This window comes from Rhinopithecus roxellana, chromosome 10 (assembly GCF_007565055.1).
Source record: "Rhinopithecus roxellana isolate Shanxi Qingling chromosome 10, ASM756505v1, whole genome shotgun sequence".
NCBI classification, from domain to species: Eukaryota; Metazoa; Chordata; class Mammalia; order Primates; family Cercopithecidae; genus Rhinopithecus; species Rhinopithecus roxellana.
This window is the reverse complement of record NC_044558.1, coordinates 93,849,112-93,868,356: the sequence shown is the minus strand read 5'-3', so window position 1 is coordinate 93,868,356 and position 19,245 is coordinate 93,849,112. Positions and strand designations below refer to the sequence as shown.

General features: G+C 37.9%; 1 protein-coding gene across 10 annotated transcripts in view; it reads right to left on the bottom strand.

The window, feature by feature from the left end:
* Window positions 1–19,245, bottom strand: part of TMEM116 (transmembrane protein 116) — an 88,571-nt gene that overhangs the window by 41,626 nt on the left and 27,700 nt on the right. For 8 of the 10 annotated variants that reach the window (XM_010378855.2, XM_010378847.2, XM_030938534.1 and 5 more), the window contains exon 4: window positions 18,460–18,591. In XM_010378855.2, coding sequence (XP_010377157.1) covers window positions 18,460–18,591 — 132 coding nt within the window. Of the gene's footprint in view, window positions 1–18,459; window positions 18,592–19,245 lie in introns of those variants that run through there. The other 2 variants (XM_030938539.1, XM_030938540.1) reach the window with 2 other exon arrangements.

Genomic DNA, 19,245 nt, shown 5'->3' with positions numbered 1-19,245 from the left:
CACTGCACTCCAGCCTGGCCGACAGGGTGGGACTCTGTCTCAAAAAAATAAAAAATAAATTAAAAATAATAATTTCAAAAGCACTCAAATCACACAATGAAATTAAATTACATTATCAATAACAGCATGATCCACGGAAAATCCCCAAATATTTGGAAACTAAATTATACACTTCTAAATAACTAAATAATTCATGGATTAAAGATCAAAAGGACAATTAGAAAGTATTTTAACTACATAAAAATTTTAAAACAACATATTAGAATTTATGCAATGCACCATCTACCACGGCAGATGCCCATAGTCCCAGCTACTCAGGAGGATCACTTGAGTCCAGGAGTGTGAGTCCAGCCTAGGCAACATAACAAGACTCCATCTCTAAAAATATACATAAGTAAAGAGAATTTAGGAGATGCTACTAAAGCAGTAATTAGGTAACAATTTGTAGCATTAAATGCTTATATTAGAAATATCTCAAATCAATGACATCAACTTCCATTTTAAGGAAAAGCAAATTAAACCTATAGTAAAAAGTCAGGAAATAATAAAGATCAAAGTGGAAATCAAGGCCAGAAGTGGTGGTGCCCATCTGTAATCCCAGCACATTGGGAGCCCGAGGCAAGCAGATCACTTGAGTCCAGGAGTTTGAGACCAGCCTGGCCAACATATAAAATTAGCTGGGTGTGGTGGCGCACACCTGTAATCCCAGCTACTTGGGTGGCTGAGGCAGGAGAATCACTTGAACCCAGGAGGTGGAGGTTGCAGATCGTGGCCTGTACTCCAACCTGGGCAACAAAGTGAGACTTTGTCAAAAAAAACCAAACCAAACCAAACCAAACCAAACCAAACCAAAACAAAACCCCAAAACCCTACAATATATAAAAATAATACATCATAACCAAGTGGGGTTTATCTCAGGCCTACAAAGTTGTTTCAACATTCAAAAGTAAATCAATTTAAGTCACCCTATTAAAATACTAAAAAAATAAAAACCAGTGATCATCTAAAAAGGTACAGAAAATAGTATCTGGAAAAATACAACATCCATTCTCAATTTTAAAAAGAGAGAGAAAAAAGGAAAACTCTCACTAAACTAGAAAAATTTTCTCAACTTGATTAAGGATATTTATGAAAAATCTATAGCTAGCATTATACTTAATGTGAAAGATGGAATCCTTTCCTTCTAAGATCAGGAAAAAGACAGGACCGTCCACTTTCACAACTTTTATTCAACATTGTACTGGAAGTTCTAGTCACTGCAATCAGGCAGGGGAAAGAAAGAAATAGGCCAGGAGCGGTGGCTCACGCCTGTAATTCTAACACTTTGGGAGGCCAGGGTGGGCGGATAATTTGAGGTTTGAGGTTAGGGGTTTGAGACCAGCCTGGCCAACACGGTAAAACTCTGTCTCTACTAAAAATACAAAAAACAAAAATTAACTGGGCATGGTGGTACATGCCTATAATCCCACCTACTAGGGAAGATGAGGTGGGAGAATCACTTGAACCCAGAAGAAGGTTGCAGCGAGCCGAGATTGCACCACTGCACTCCAGCCTAGATGACACAGTGAGACCTATCTCAAAAAAAGAAAAAAAAAGAAAGAAAGAAAGAAAAGAAAAGAAATAAACGGCATCCAGACTGGAAAGGAAAAAGTAACATTTTTATTTGTAGACAACATGATCATCCATGTAGAAAAGCCAATGATGTCTACAAAAGAGCTATTCAGACTAATGAACGACTTTAGCAAGGTGGCAGGATACAAGACCAATATATAAAAATGTATGTTATTTCTATATACTAATAATAAACAACTGGAATTTGAAATTCAAAAAATGTTATTTCAATAGCATAAAAATATCAAATTCTTACGGATAAATATGACAAAGGATGTGAAAGTCCTATACACTTGAAAACTACAAAATATTGCAGATACTGAAGAAGAACTAAGCAATTTGCCAAATATACCTTGTTCATGGGTCAGAAGACTAAATATTGTTAAGATGTCACATCTCTCCAAACTGATATATAGATTCAACACAATCCCAATTAAAATCTCAGCAGACATTTCTGTAGGAACTGACAAGCGAAATCTTTTTTTGAGACAGAGTCTTGCTCTCCCACCCAGGCTGGAGTGCAGTGGCATGATCAGGGTTCATTGTAGCCTCAACCTCCTGGGCTTACACAATCCTCCCACCTCAGCCTCTTGAGTAGTTGGGACCACAGGCATATGCCCGCAAGCCCAGCTTTTATATATACATATATATATATACACACACATACACACACTTTTTTTTTTTTTGGTAGAGGCGGGGTCTCCCTATGTTATTCAGTCTGGTCTTAAACTCGTGGGCTCAAGCAGTCCTCCTGCCTCAGCCTCCCAAAGAAAGTACTGGGATTACAGGCATGAGCCACAGCCCCTGGCTAACAAGCATATTCTAGAATTCATATGAAAAAGGTAAAGAACATAGAATAACCAAATCAACTCTGATAAGAAGAACACAATTGGAGAGCTAACACTGCCTAATTTCAAGAAATGGTTTACAGCTAAAATAATCAAAATACCATGTTAGGGACTTCTGGTTTCAGTTACAACGAGGAAAGAGCTTAGAGTCACCACTCCCATCCTTATAGCAAGAAGAAAGCTACATAAACTTGCCTTCCAGAGAAACTACTTCCTCAGAGTCTTATCTGACATGGGGGAAGGACAATTAGTCAAGTAGGGCCCCTCTAGCCTTCTTGTCTGATGTAAAGGAATACTTAAAAAAAAAAAAAAAAAAACAAAAACTTCTGAAGGTCACAGCCCAGGAGCTCAGGCCCACAAAAATAAACTCTTAAGATTTAATTATAAGATTATAGAATGTTTCCCCTCTCCAACACCTTACCATTACGTCAAAGGGGCTTCAGTGTAATTATAACTGAGGGAAGTTCAAACCGTTAACCCCATTTGAGAAGTTTTTTTTGTCTGTTTTGTTTTTGTTTTTGTTTTAAGACGGAGTCTCACTCTGTCGCCTAGGCTGGAGTGCTGGAGTGCAGTGGTGCGATGTTGGCTGACTGCAACCTCCGCCTCCCAGGTTCAAGGGATTCTCCTGTCTCAGCTTCCTGAGTAGCTGGGATTACAGGCACATGCCACAACGCCCGGCTAATTTTGTACTTTTAGTAGAGACAGAGTTTCACCATATTGGTCAGGCTGGTCTGACATCCTGACCTCATGATCTGCCCGAGAAACCCACAGACAACGGGGTAAGGGAGAACCCAGTAAAACTGTAGGAAACTGAGGCCTCTGGCACCAAAAGCTATAGCATACATTAAATACAGCCCAGCTCCTGGTCATATAAACATAAAACCTGAGGCAGCAGAATCGCTTGAAACCGGAAGGCGGAGGTTGCAGTGAGCTGAGATTGCGCCACTGCACTCTAGCCTGGGCAACAAGAGCAAAACTCTGTCTCAAACAAAACAAAACATAAAACCTTGCATTAAAAGTTTAATTATCTCAGTTCCTATTACCTAATACCTCACAACTTTCAACAAAAAATTACAGGGCACATAAAGGCAAGAAAAACAAACACAGTCTGACAAGATAAGCATTAGACTAGATTCAGATATGAATCAGATTTTGAAATGATTTGATAGGGAATCTAAAACAATAACAATTAATATGTTAAGGACTCTGACGGAAAAAACAGACAACATGTAATAACAGATAGTTAATGTAAAAATGGAAACTATTAAAAAGAACCAAAAGGATACATTAAACATCAAAAATACTGTAGTAGACATAAAGAAAGGGCATATCAATTAACTGAATACAGCCATGAATGGAATCATCAGTAAGCTTGATATGTAAATAGAAACTTCCCAAAATAAAATGCAAAGAAAAAAGGAATTATAAAAGGAATAGAATATCAAAAGGAACAGAACAACAGTGGAATAGTTATAAAAGGTGTAACATAGGTATAATGGAATTACCAGAAGGAGAAGAAAGAGCAAAAGAAACATAAGAAATATCTGAAGTAATAACGACTCAGGATTTTTCAAAATTAACAACAGACACGAAATCACATATGCAGGAAGCTTACAGAACATCAAGCAAGATAAATACCAAAAAATCTGCACCTAGCACTATCATATTCAAACTGCAGAAAACCAAAGACAAAGAGAAAAATCTGGAAAGCAGCCAGTTTTAAAACCACCTTTTTAATAGAGGAACAAGGATAAGAACTATACTGTATTTCTTATTAAACTACATAAACAAGAAGTACAGTGAAATATTTAAACTGTTGAAAGAAAGAACCACTAACCTAGAATTCTATTTCTAGTATCCAGTGAAATTATTTTATAAAAATGAAGGAGAGACGGTTGCACTTTGTTAATGTGCTAAATGCCACTGAATTGTATACTTTAAGATGGTTAGTTTTATGTTATGTGAATTTCACCCTAATAAAATAAGTGGAGAATTCAGACAAACAAAAACTGTCACCAAGTAGACCTGTTTTCCTAGAAAAGTTAAAGAAGTTCTTCAGAAAGAATGAAAATTGTATGTCAGTAAATTCAAATCTACATGAAGAAAAAAAATCAGAGAAGGAATAAATAAAGCTCAAATAAAATATTTCATTTTTCTTATTCTTAACTAATAGTAATAATAGAAAAATGTATTGAGTGATTATATCATAAGGGTAAGTAAAATAAACAACAGCAATGTTATAAGAGACGGGAAAGGACAATTAGGAATACTCTGTTACAAGGTACCTGCACTACCCATGAAACAATATAGTATTATTTGAAAGTAAACTTAGATTAGTAAATGTGTAAGGCAAACTCTCGGGGAGTAACTAAAAATTATACTTAAAAATTAAGTATAATTGATATGCTAAGAAACGAGAGAAGATAGAATGATTTTTAAAATGATCAAAACCAGAAAAAGAAAAAAAGAGGAAGATAAAGAACAGATACAACAAATAGGAAACAGATATTAATCCAACTATATCAATAATTACTTTCAATATGATCTAAATAAACCCATAAAAACATAGTGACTGTTAGAGTTGATTAAAAAAAACAAGGCCTAGCTAGCACGGTGGCTCACACCTGTAATCCCAGCACTTCGGGAGGCTGAGGCGGGCAGATCATGAGGTCAGGAGTTTGAGACCAGCCTGACCAACATGGTAAAACCCCGTCTCTACTAAAAATACAAAAGTTAGCCAGACATGCATGCCTGTAATCCCAGCTACTCAGGAGGCTGAGGCAGGAGAATCACTTGCACCCGGGAGGTGGAGGTTGCAGTGAGCCAAGATCATAGCACTGCACTCCAGCTTCGGCGACAGAGTGAGACTTCATCTCAAAAAAAAAAAAAAAAAGGCCCATCTATATGTTGTCTACAAAAAACTCACTTTAATACAAAGTCACAGATAGATTAAAAGAGGATGTACAGAGATATACCACGTGTTATGGACTGAATGTTTGTGTCCCTCAAAATTCATATGTTGAAATCCTAACCCCAAAAGGTGAGTTATTTAGAAGGTAGGGACTTTGGGAGGCAATTAGCTCCTAAGGGTGGAGCCTTCACAAATGAGAGTAGTGCCCTTATAAAAAGATGTGAGAGGGCTTGCTCTCTCTCTGGTCTCTACCATGTTTGGATACAAGAAAATAGCCATCTGCAAACCAGGAAGTGGGCTCTAACAGACACCAGATCTGCTGATTATCTTAATCTTGGATTTTCCAGCCTCCAGAACTGTGAGAAATAAATGTCTGTTGTTTAAGTCACACACTGTATTGTAATTTGTTATAGCTGCCTGAACTAAGACACCAAGCAGACGCTAATATAGTCAACTAATCTTTGATAAAGGATCAAAAGCAATTCATTGGAAAAAGTATAGTCTTTTCACCAAATAGTGTTAGACTCATAGACATCCATACGCAAAAATAAGACCTTATACCTGTCACAAAACTTAACTCAAGATGGATTGCAGATCTAAATGTAAAACACAAAAGTTCTATAAAATGTCTAGAAGATAACATAGGAGAAAATCTAGATGACCTTGGGTCACCCAGATCCATGACCCATGAAAGAAAAAATGGATGAGTGGAACTTCATTGGAAAATAGGTATTCAAGTTAATACATGTACACATGTTCACAGAAGCACTATTTACACTAGCCAAAAGGTGAAAACAACCCTCATGCTTATGAATGGATGAATAAATTGTATATACATATATATATATACACAATGGAATATTATTTATACAAGGGAATGAAGTACTGATATATCCTACAATGTGGATGAACCTTCAAAACATTGTGCTAAGTGAAAGAAGCCAGACACAAAACGTTACACATATTGTATGATTTCACTTATAGTAATTAGCTAGAATATAGAAACAGAAAGAAAACAGAAAGCAGACCGGTGGGGGATGAAGAGTAATCTCTTAATGGGTACAGGGTTTCCTTTTAGTGTAATGAAAGTGTTTTGGAACTACATAAAGCTGGTGGTTGAACATCACTGTGAATATGCTACATGCTGCTCAGTTGTTCACTTAAAATGCTGTTACATAAATTTTGCCTCATTCAAAAAAATTTTTGAAATCTGTTCTGCAGAAGACTCTGTTAAAAGAATAAAGAGACAAGCCACAGACTGGAAAAAAACATTTCCAAAATACATTTGATTGAGGAACTGTATCCATAATACACAAATAACTCATAAACTCAACATTAAGAAAGCAAAATATTTGGATATCTCACCAAAGAAGATAGGTAACGAGCATATATAAAAAAAGTTCAACATTATATGTCACTAGAGAGCTGAAAATTATAAGACACCAACACATACCTACTAGAATGGCAAAAATCCAAAACACTGAAACCAAGTGCTGGTGAGGATGCCAAGCAGTAGAAACTCATTTATTGCTGGTGGGAATGAAAGAGGATACAGCCACTTCGGAAGACAGTCTGGCAATTTCTTACAAAGCCAAACATAGGCTTACTATATAATCCAGCAATCATCCTCCTAGTTATTTCCGCAGTTGAACTGAAAACTTATGTCCACACAAAAACCTGAATACTGATGTTTATAGAAGCATTATTTATAATTGCCCCAAACTAGAAGCAACCAAGATGTCCTACAATGGTGAAAGAATTTTTAAAAACTGTGATAAACCCATACAACAAACAAAAAGAAATGAGCTATTAAGACACTAAAAGACCTGGAAGAACCTTAAATACATATTGCTAAGTGAAAAGAAGTCAATCTGACAAGACTATATGCTGCATGATTCCAACTATATGACATTCTAGAAAAGGCAAAACTGTAGAAAGCATAAAAATATCAATGAGTTGCCAAGGAAAGGAAGAGTGTGAGAAAGATGAATAGGTGAATAAAAAATTTTAGGACCACGAAACTATTCTGGATGATACTATAATAGTGGACACATGACAGTATGAATTTATCAAAAGCCACGGAACTGCACAACACAAAGACTGAAACTTAAACTACTGACTTTAGTGAATAATAGTGTACCAATATGGGTTCATTAATTGTAATAAATGTACCACACTAAGGCAAAATGATTATAGGGGAAACTTTGGGAACTAGGGAGGGTATGGTAGGTACCTGGGAACTCTGTGGTATTTGCCCAATTTTTCTGTAAATCTAAAACTCTTCTAAAAATAAAGTCTATTTTTAAAACCAGCATGATATTTACACAGAGATAAAAAATATATCAGCCTGGCACAGTGGCTCATGCCTGTAATCTCAGCACTTTGGAAGGCTGAGGTGGGCAGATTGCAGGAGCCCAGGGGTTCGAGACCAGCCTGGGCAACATGGTGAAACCTCCTCTCTACAAAAAGTACAAAAATTAACTTGGCATGGTAGTGTGCACCTGTGCTTCCAGCTACTCTGGAGGCTGAAGTCGTAGGATCACTTGAGCCCAGCAGGTTGAGGCCACAGTGAGCAGTGGTTGTGCCACTGCTGGATAACAGAGTGAGACACTATCTCAAAAAAAAAAAAAAAAAAAAGAAAAGAAACTTATCAAATTGTATATTTTAAATGTTTGCAATTATACCTCAATTAATCTGTTTAAAAAATAAACAAATAGAGTAACATCACAGAAAATGATGGAGTACAGAACTCTAAAAATCTATCCTTCCACTAAAGCAACAATTAAGCTGGATAAAAACCAGTCAAAATCAACTTTTGGGCTCTAGAATCTAATCAAAATTTTACAAAACCCAGGGGAATGCTTAGTGAAGGAAGACATGGTAAATTTTGGTAAGAGAGTATTATGGTATTTTAATTTACCCCCCTTACCACTCCCAACACACTAATTCAATGATAACTGTGGGGACAGCAGTCTGCATTCCTCTTGCAGGTTGTTAGTGCCACAGGGATCAATATGGACCTTATTCTCAAATAATTGTAGCTATGTGTTTTGGTGTGTCTGGTCCTTCCCTGCAGGATCAACATAGGGGCTTGCTTTTATTTCATCCACCTTGAAATTTTCTCAGAGCAGGAGTGGCCTCAAAGACAGCATATGTCAAAAGTACTTAGAGGCAAATATATTAGCCACAGCCTTCTGGGGCAAGGGATAACAGATCAAACAGCAGAGAGAACCAAAAGCCTGGGAAAGAGGCTGGGGAAGGAAATACATGGGGAAATAAGAACTCTGAAAAAAATCCTGTATTTAGTATTCATAATAGCCAAGATATGGAATCAACCTAAGTGTCCATCAATAGATGAACGGATAAAGAAAATATGCTTTATATACATAATGGAATACTATTCAGCCTTTAAAAGGAAGAAAATTTTGTCATTTGTAACAAGAGGATAAACTTGGAGTATATTATCCTAACTGAAATAAGCCAGGCACAGAAAGACAAATACTGCATAATTTCACTTATGTGTGAAATTATAAAAAGCTGAATTCATAAAAGTAGATCGTAGAATGGTGATTACCAGGAGCTAGGAGGTGGGGAGGAGGGATCCATTAGTCACAGTATATAAAATTTCAGTTAGGATAAAAAAGTTCAGGACATCTATTGTACAACATGGTGACTATAGTTAATAATATTATATACTTGAAAATTGCCAACAGAGTAGATTTTAAATGTTCTCACCACAAAATGTTAAGATGTGAAGTAGGCTGGGCGTGGTGGCTCAAGCCTGTAATCCCAGCACTTTGGGAGGCCGAGACGGGCGGATCACGAGGTCAGGAGATCGAGACCATCCTGGCTAACACTGTGAAACCCCGTCTCTACTAAAAAAAAAAAATACAAAAAACTAGCCAGGCAAGGTGGCGGGCGCCTGTAGTCCCAGCTACTCGGGAGGCTGAGGCAGAAGAATGGCGTGAACCCGGGAGGCGGAGCTTGCAGTGAGCTGAGATCCGGCCACTGCACTCCAGCCTGGGCGACAGAGTGAGAATCCGTCTCAAAAAAAAAAAAAAAAAAAAGATGTGAAGTAATGCATATGTTGACTAACATGATTTAGCCATTCCAAAATGTACACATATATCAAAACATTATGCTTTACATCATAAAGGCATACTTTTTTTTTTTTTTTAGACAGTCTCGCTCTGTTGCCCAGACTGGAGTGCAGTGGGATAATCTCAGCTCACTGCAACCTCTGCCTCCCAGGTTCAAGCAATTCTCCTGCCTCAGCCTCCTGAGTAGCTGAAACCACAGGTGCACACCACCACGCCCGGCTAATTTTTTGTATTTTAGTAGAGACAGGGTTTCACCGTGTTGCCCAGGCTGGTCGCAGACTCCTGAGCTCAGGCAATCTGCCCTCCTTGGCCTCCCAAAATGCTGGAATTACAGGCGTGAACCACTGCGCCTGGCCAATGCATACAATTTTTATTTGTCAATTTAGAAAATCAATCAATCAATCAGTAAGAAAAGTCCATGCAGATACTGGGGAATCTAGAAGGCCATATGCATGTCCAGAGTGGGACACATACTCAGAAAAAAATCTACATTTCCAACTCCTATGGACATTCAGGCTTCATGCAAGTAGGAAGCAAAGGCTAAGACAGAGGTGTAAATGACCTAGCTAAGCACTGAAACAATGCCCCAATACAGAACCAATCTGCAAAGACCATGAAAGGCTTTTCTTTGTTTGTTTTTGTATGAGGAATCTAAGGAAATTTCTGACCAATCACAAGCTCACCACTAAGGTAATGTAAAGATACTTCAGTGACTACATAAAGCAAAGAATACAGTCTTTAAAAATAATAGTTTAGGCTGGGCACAGTGATTTATGCCTGTAATCCCACTTTGGGATTATACTTTGGGAGGTTGAGGTGGGAAGACCACTTGAGCACAGGAGTTCAAAACTAGCCTGGGCAACATAGTGAGACCTTGTCTATCTCTCTTAAAAAAAAAAAAAAAAAAATAGCTGGGGCCAGGCATGGTGGCTCACGCCTGTAATCCCAGCACTTTGAGAGGCCGAGGCAGGCAGATCATCTGAGGTCAGGAGTCTGAGACCAGCCTGACCAATATGGTGAAACCCCATCTCTACTAGAAATACAAAAATTAGCTAGGCATGGTGGCATGTGCCTGTAATCCCAGTCACTTGGGAGGCTGAGGCAGGAGATTCGCTTGAGTCTGGGAGGCAGAGGTTGCAGTGAGCTGAGATCATGCCACTGTACTCCAGCCTGGGCAACAAGACAAGACTCTGTCTCAAAAAAATAAAAACCACAAAATTAGCTGGGCATGGTGGCATGCACCTGTGGTCCCAGCTACTTGGGGGTCTGAGGTGGGAGGATTGCTTGAGCCCAGGAGGTCGAAGCTGCAATGAGCTGTGATTGAACCACTGCATTCCAGCCTGGGAGACAGAGCAAGACCCTGTCTCAAACAATAATAATAGTAATAATAATAATAGTTTAGAAATAGAAAATTGGAACAGACCTATCACTAACTAGTAAGGAGATTTAATCAGTAATCAAAAAATTTCCCCAAACACAAAGCCTAGAACCAAATGGCTTTACTGGTAAATTCTATCAAACACTTAGAGAATAATTACCACCAAAATCTGTCAAGTTATTCCAAAAAGTTGAATAGGATGCAATGCTTCCCAACTCATTCTATGAAGCCAGTAAAACCCTGATAGCAAAGCCAGACAATGACACTACAAGAAAACAACAGACCAATATCCCTGATGAAAACTGTTGTAAAAATCCTCAACAAAATAGTAGCAAACAAAATTCAACAGCACATTAAAAGGATTATACATCATGACGAAATAGGAGCTATTCCTGGAATGCAAGAATGGTTCAACACACAAAAATCAATTAACATATCACATTAATAGAAGTAAGGAAAAAACTATATGACTATTTCAATTAATGCAGAAAAGCATCTGACAAAATTCAATACCCTTTCATGATTAAAAAAAAAAAAAAAAAGCCACCAAAAAAAAAACCCAAACTAGGAACAGAAGGAAACAAAATAAAGGCCAGTACATATACACACTGGAGTATTATTCAGCAATAAAAAAAATGAGATCTGTCATTTGCAACAACATAGATGGAACTGGAGATCATTATATTAAGTGAAACAAGCCAGGCACAGAAAGGCAACCATCGTATATTTGCAGTTATTTGTGGAATCTAAAAATCAAAACAAATGAACTCATAGACATAAAGAGTAGAAGGATGGTACCAGAAGCTGGGAAGGGTAGTGGGAAGGTAGGAAGGAGGTGGAAATGGTTAATGGGTACAAAAAATATATATAGTAATGGGTACAAAATATATATATAATAATGGGTACAAAAACATATATAGTTAGAAAGAATAAATAAGACCTACTATTTGATAGCACAACAAGGTGACTATAGTCAACAATAACTTAATTGTACATTTTAAAAGAATTGAAACTATAATTGTATTGCTTATAACACAAAGGAAAAATGCTTGAAGGGATGGATAACCCCATTCTCCATCATGTGATTATTTTACACTGCATGCCTGTATCAAAATATTTCATGTACCCCCATAAATATATATACCTACTATGTACCCACAAAATTTAAAAAAATTGTTTTAAATGTTACCAATTTATAGTCTTCCTCCACCAGAGGTATATAACAATTCCCATTTTATTATATATTTACCAATATTAAATCATTTCATAAACAAAAAAGCAAAAACAAAATTAAAAAAAATAAAGGCCATAAATGAAAAGCCCAGAGAAAACATCATACTCAATGATGAAAGACAAAGCTTTTCTTCTAAGTTCAGAATAAGGTGAGGATGCCTGCTTTTACCACTTCTATTCAATATAGGTTTGGAAGTCCTAACTAGGTCAATAAAACAAGAAGAAATACAAGATAATGAAATTGAAAAGGAAGATATAAAATCATATTTGTTTGCAGATAACACGATCTTATATGTAGAAAACTCTAAAGATTACACACGCGCACACACACACACATACACATGCAACTGTTCAAACAAATAATAGAATTCAGTCAAGTAGCCAGATACAAAACAACATGCAAAAATCAGATGCACTTCTATGTATCAACATGAACAATCCAAAAAAGAAATTATGAAAATAATTCCACTTACAATATCATTAAAAACAATAAAATACTTAGGAATAAACTTAACCAAGGAGGCAAAAGACTTGTACACTAAAAAGTATGAAACCTTGCTAAAAGAAATTAGAGAAGACACCAATAAATAGAAAGATACCCATGTTTATGGACTGGAAGAGTTACTACTGTAGTTTTTTGTTTTTTGTTTTTTTGAGACAAGGTCTCGCTCTGTCGCTCAGGCTGGAGTGTCGTGGAGGAATCATGGCTCACTGCAGCCTCAACCTCTTGGGTTCAAGCAATTCTCCCATCCCAGCCTCCAGAGTAGCTGGAATTACAGGCGCACACCACCACACCCAGCTAATTTTTGTATTTTTTGTAGAGACAGGGCCTTGCCATGTTTCCCAGGCTGTTCTCAAACTCCTGGACTCAAGTGATTTGCCTGCCTCAGCTTCCCAAAGCGTTGGGATTGTAGGCATGAGCCACCATACCTGGTTGAAACACTTACTGTTGTAAAGATGTTCAATACTACCCTAAGTGACCTACAGATTCAATGCAATCCCTATCAAAATCACAATAACTTTTTTTTTTTTTTGCAGAAATAAAATATACCATACTAAAATTCATATGGAATCTCAAGGGACCCTGAATAGCTAAAACAATCTTGAAAAAGAAGAGGCCGGGCATGATGGCTCACGCCTGTATTCCCAGCACTTTGGGAGTTTGAGGTAGGAGGATTACTTGAGCCCAGAGGTTTGAGACCAGCCTGAGCAACATGGCAAGATCCTATCTCTACAGATTAAAAAAAAAAAAAATTACCCAGGTGTGGTGACATGTACCTGTGGTCCTAGCTACTCAGGAGGCTGAGACAGGAGGATTACTTCAGCCCAGAAGGTCGAGGCTGCAGTGAGCCAAGATCATGCCACTGCACTCCAGCCTGGGTGACAGAGCAAGACCCTGTCTCAAAAAGTAAAAAGAATAAAAAGTTGGAAGACTCACACTTTCTGGTTTCATATAGACCGAATGGATCAGAATTTAAAGCCTAGAAATAAATCCTACATATATAATCAAATGATTTTGACAAGGGTGCCACAATCATTCAATGGGGAAAGGACATTCTTTTCAACAAATGGGGCCAGGCATGGTGGTTCATGCCTGTAATCCCAGCACTATGGAAGGCTGAGGCAGGAAGACCGCTTGAGCCCAGGAGTTCAAGACTAGTGTGAGCAACATAGGAGACCCCATCTCTACCAAAAATACAAAAATTATCCAGGTGTGGTGGCATGCACCTGTAGTCCCAGCTACTTAGGAAGCTGAGGTGGGAAGATCAATTGAGCCCAGAAGGTCGAGGCTACAGTGAGGCATGATCATGTCACTGTACTCCAGCCTGGGTACAGACAGACCAAGACTCTGTCTCAAATAAATAAATGGTACCAGGAAAACTGAACATCCACATGCATGAGAATGAAGTTGGACCCTTACTTTACACCACATACGAAAATCTACAAATAGATCAAAGACTTAAATGTAAGACTAAAACTATAAAACTCTTAAAAGAAAACATAGTGTAAAAGCTTCATAATGTTGGATTTGAAAATGATTTCTTGGGTAAGACATCAAAAACATAAGCAACAAAAGAGAAAATGAACTGTAACAAAATTTATAAAACTTATGTGCATCAGAGGACACAACAGAATAAAAAGGCAGACTACAGAATGGGAGACAATATTTGCACATTGTATGTCTGACGGGATTAATATAAATACTTTATAAAGAACTCTTACAGCTCAGTAACAAAAAAGCAAACAATCTGATTAAAAAATGGGGAAGGGGCTGGGCATGGTGGCTCACACCTGTAATCCCAGCACTTTGGGAGGCCAAGGCAGGCAGATTGCTTGAAGTCAGGAGTTCAAGACCAGCCTGGCCAACATGGTGAAACCTCATCTCTACTAAAACTACAAAGATTAGCCAGGTGTGGTGGCACACACCTGTAATCCCAGCTACTCAGGAGTCTGAGGCAGGAGAAACACTAGAACCCAGGAGGTGGAGGTTGCAGTGGGCCAAGATAGCGCCACTGCACTCCAGCCTGGGTAAGAAAGCGAGACTTCATGCCCCCTAAAAAAAATAAAAAATAAAAAAATAAGGGAAAGGACTTGAAGAGACATTTCTTCAGAAGATATATAAATGGCCAATAAGCACATGAAAAGTTATCCAACATTACTAATGATTAGAGAAATGCAAATCAAAACCACAATGAGATACCACTTTGTACCCATTAGGATGACTATTACTTAAAAAACGAAAAAAAACAGCAACAAATGTTGGCATGAATGTGGGAACCGGGGCACTGTGCACTGCTGTTATAGAAAATATGGTGTTTCCTCAAAAAATCAAACACAGAATTTCCATCTGATCCAGGAATTCTACTCCTGAGTATATGTACAAAAGAACTGAAAGTAGGGGCTCAAACGTATTTGTACATCAATATTCACAACATCTAAAAGGTGGAAGTAACCCAAGTGTCCACTGACAGATAAACAGATAAACCAAATGTGGTCTATCCATACAATGGAATATTACTCAGCCTTCAAAACACAGGAAATTCTGACACATGCTACAACAAGATAAACCTTAAAGACATGCTAAGTGAAATAAGCCAGATACAAAAGGACAAATATTATGTGATTCCAGATTGAGACCATCCTGGCTAACACGGTGAAACCCCATCTCTAGTAAAATACAAAAAAAAAAAAAAATTAGCCGGGCATGGTGGCATTTGCCTGTAGTCCCAGCTGCTCGGGAGGCTGAGGCAGGAGAATCGCTTGAACCTGGGAGGCAGAGGTTGTAGTGAGCCGAGATTATGCCACTGCACTCCAGCCCGGGCAATAGTGTGAGACTCTGTCTCAAAAACAAAAACAAAACACAAACAAACTAGTGTGTGTAAGCCCTCTCCAGCTCATCCCTGATTACAAGTAAGAATCCTAAGAAAAATATAAAAAATAACCACTTGAAGACTCTGAAAAGTAAACAAAAACAGGTAGATTGTGGAAAGGAGTCAAACTTGGAGAAGTAAACTGAACAGAAGAAGTGAGTTTCCCAAACTTTTTCCTCTCTTTTCTCTTAGTTTTGCTCAAGCATGTACCTCAGTCATGATGCTGCTCAATGAAGGCACCTACAACTCTAATAGAAATCTATCTTAAGGAAACAGAGATCAGAAAAGGGCTCCCTTTGGGCAGGAAAGTATGGAGGGAATCCTAGAAGAAAGGCAGCCAGGAAAAGGGATGCTTTAATTCTGTGTATTAATCCAAACAAGTCTCAGTCTAACCTGTCTACTATGCATGTGCATGACAGTCTCAAACCAACATAGCCAAGGCTTGCTTATAGAACTAAACTGAGATTTGAACCATTGTCCACAGATGATGAGACCAAATTTACATTCTAAACCTAATCAGGTTGCCTGCTAAAAGTATTAACAATCTCTAGAGAGTTACAAAAGGACCCAGATTCTATGCAACATAGTATTCATAACATCTAAGATGCAATCCTAAATTACCTGACATACAAAGAATAGGAAAATGTGACCCATTCTCATGGGAGAAGATAATCAACAGACACCAGCCTAGAAATGAGCCAGACATTGGAAATATCCAACAAATATTTTAAAAAGCAGTTATTATACTACATAGCTCGACGAGGTAAAGGAAAATATATCTGAAATGATTTGGAGGGTGATGGAAACAGGAATGTTTGTTATCTTGATTGTGGTGATGATTTCACAGGGGAATACATATGTAAAAAGTGATTAAATTATACACCGTAAATACATATAGTTTACTATAGATACAGCTCAATAAAGTTGTAAAAAAAAAAACAAAGTAACAGGCTGGGTGCCGTGGCTCACACCTATAATCCCAGCACTTTGGGGGGCCAAGACGGGCAGATCACGAGGTCAGGAGATTGAGACCATCCTGGTTAACATGGGGAAACCCCGTTTCTCCTAAAAATACAAAAAATTAGCTGGGCGTGGTGGCAGGCACCTGTAGTCCCAGCTACTTGGGAGGCTGAGGCAGGAGAATGGTATGAACCCGGGAGGTGGAGCTTGGATGGCGCCAGTGCACTCCAGCCTAGATGACAGAGCAAGACTCTGTCTCAAAAAAAAAAAAAAAAAAGAAAGTAACATTAACCACAACTGTACCAAGCACAAAGTAAATATTATTAATGAACATTTTACAGATTAGGAGACTGAAGTTCAGAAAGATTAGGTACTGGCCAAACATTACAAAGTTAATCAGGTCCAGGATTCTAATATAGACTTTTCTGATCAAAGACTATAATTATCTGAGTAAACAATACAGTCTTAATTCTATTTAATTCATGAGGTTATTAGCGGGACTGAGCAAAGTATGACCCTAAAACTTTTTAAACTCATATGAGATTGGTAATATATTAGTGCACAGATTTTATACCACCAATTATATATCATTAATTTCTTATATATCATTAATTTATTATATATATTTATATATATATATACTATATATATATATTTATATATATATACTATATATATATATTTATATATATATATATACTATATATATATATATTTATATATATATACTATTATATATATATATATATTTATATATATATATACTATTTATATGAAAATATATATATATAATTTCTTATATATCATTAATTTCTTTGGCCCCCCAAAGTGCTGGGATTATAGGTGTGAGCCACGGCACCCAGCCTGTTACTTTGTTTTTTTTTTTACAACTTTATTGAGCTGTATCTATAGTAAATTGAAAGAAATTACCCCTCTAGTAACAAATTCCAAAGGAAATATCTAGCAGTGAGCATAGGCTGCATTTTAACCCTTACTTTTTTCACACCACATGTCTCAGAAAAATAGAAGCAGTATTATATACTGATGGCGCTATGTGAATTAATCCATTGGTAAAATTCATGAAAGATATACGATCCATATATGATTATCTGTAGTATTTTCAAAATCCAATGTTTATTTTATTCTTCTAACACAAAACCATCCAATCATTTCAAATGATGTTATAGAAAAGTATTTCATTACCTGGAAGTATGGTCACAATATGTTGAATAATAAAAACAGGTTATAAAAAAGTATTCATTGGCTGGGGATGGTGGCTCACACCTGTAATCCCAGCCTGAGGCTGGCAGATCATGAGGTCAAGAGATCAAGACCATCCTGGCCAACATGGTGAAACCTAGTCTCTACTAAAAGTACAAAAATTAGCTGGGCCTGGTGGTGCACGCCTGTAGTCCCAGCTACTCGGGAGGCTGAGGCAGGAGAATCACTTGAACCTAGGAGGCGGAGCTTGCAGTGAGCTGAGATTGCGCCACTGTACTCCAGCCTGGTGACAGACTGAGTCTCAGTCTCAAAAAACAAAAAAAAAATAATCCCAGCACTTTGGGAGGCCGAGATGGGCGGATCACGAGGTCAGGAAATAGAGACCATCCTGGCAAACACAGTGAAACCCCGTCTCTATCAAAAATACAAAAAATTATTCAGGCGTGGTGGCGGGTGCCTGTAGTCCCAGCTACTTGGGAGGCTAAGGCAGGAGAATGGCGTGAACCCGGGAGGGGGAGCTTGCAGTGAGCCGAGATCACGCCACTGTACTCCAGCCTGGGAGAGGGAGTGAGACTCCGTCTCAAAAAAAAAAAAAAAAAAATTAAAGAGTAAAGATAATATTATTTATCTTTTTGCTTCTCTGAATTTTCAAAAATTTCTATAATAAATAAATAGTATTTTTATATGAAAAAGGATAAAAGCTATTGTTTCAAAATGTAACAATAAATAAATGGGTCTCCACTTCCCAAGGTGAATCATCTTTGTTTCTATTTAGATCTGAGTGTGCCTTTCTTGCAAGGTGCAGTGACAGTCTTGTAGCACTTACCTGTCCCACTGCTTGTAGGTTATAGCAGATGATGTCCTTATTTGCTACGGAAGCTCCATAGAGAAGTATCTCTGTGAGCCAGCAAAGTCCCAGGAGCAGGTCACAGAAGCTCAGATAAAAAAGTGGTCTTATCTGTCAAAGTAATAAAATCCTCATTTCATACATGATGTAGCTAGGAGAATGTTAACAATGTAACAATTCTTACATTTTATGTTTCTAGTAGGAAACTGGCATCATTTTTCTGGGGCCTCTGCCATTGGCTGATTGTGGGGAATGCAAATGAAGACTACAGATAGGAAGGAATCTATAACCACTATAACTACAGTTATCCCAACTGTTCTGGAATCAGAGTACTCATGGATAGATTAGTACTGAAACTTCTTACTCACAGGGACACTCCTTTCTTAGGTATAGGGTTAAAAAAAGAGTGGAAAGATGAGAAATTTTACAGTGGACATGTACCACAAGGAGACAATTGAGAGTGCTTTAGTGGCACAGGCAACATCTTCTACTTTTTTTTTTTTTTTTTGAGACAGAGTTTTGCTCTGTCACCCAGGCTAGAGTGCAGTGGCACGATCTCAGCTCACTGCAAGCTCCGCCTCCCAGGTTCACACCATTCTCCTGCCTCAGCCTCCCAAGTAGCTGGGACTACAGATGCCTGCCACTGCGCCCGGCTAATTTTTTGTATTTTTAGTAGAGACGGGGCTCCATCATGTTAGCCAGGATGGTCTCGATCTCCTGACCTCATGATCCACCCGCCTCGGCCTCCCAAAGTGCTAGGATTAC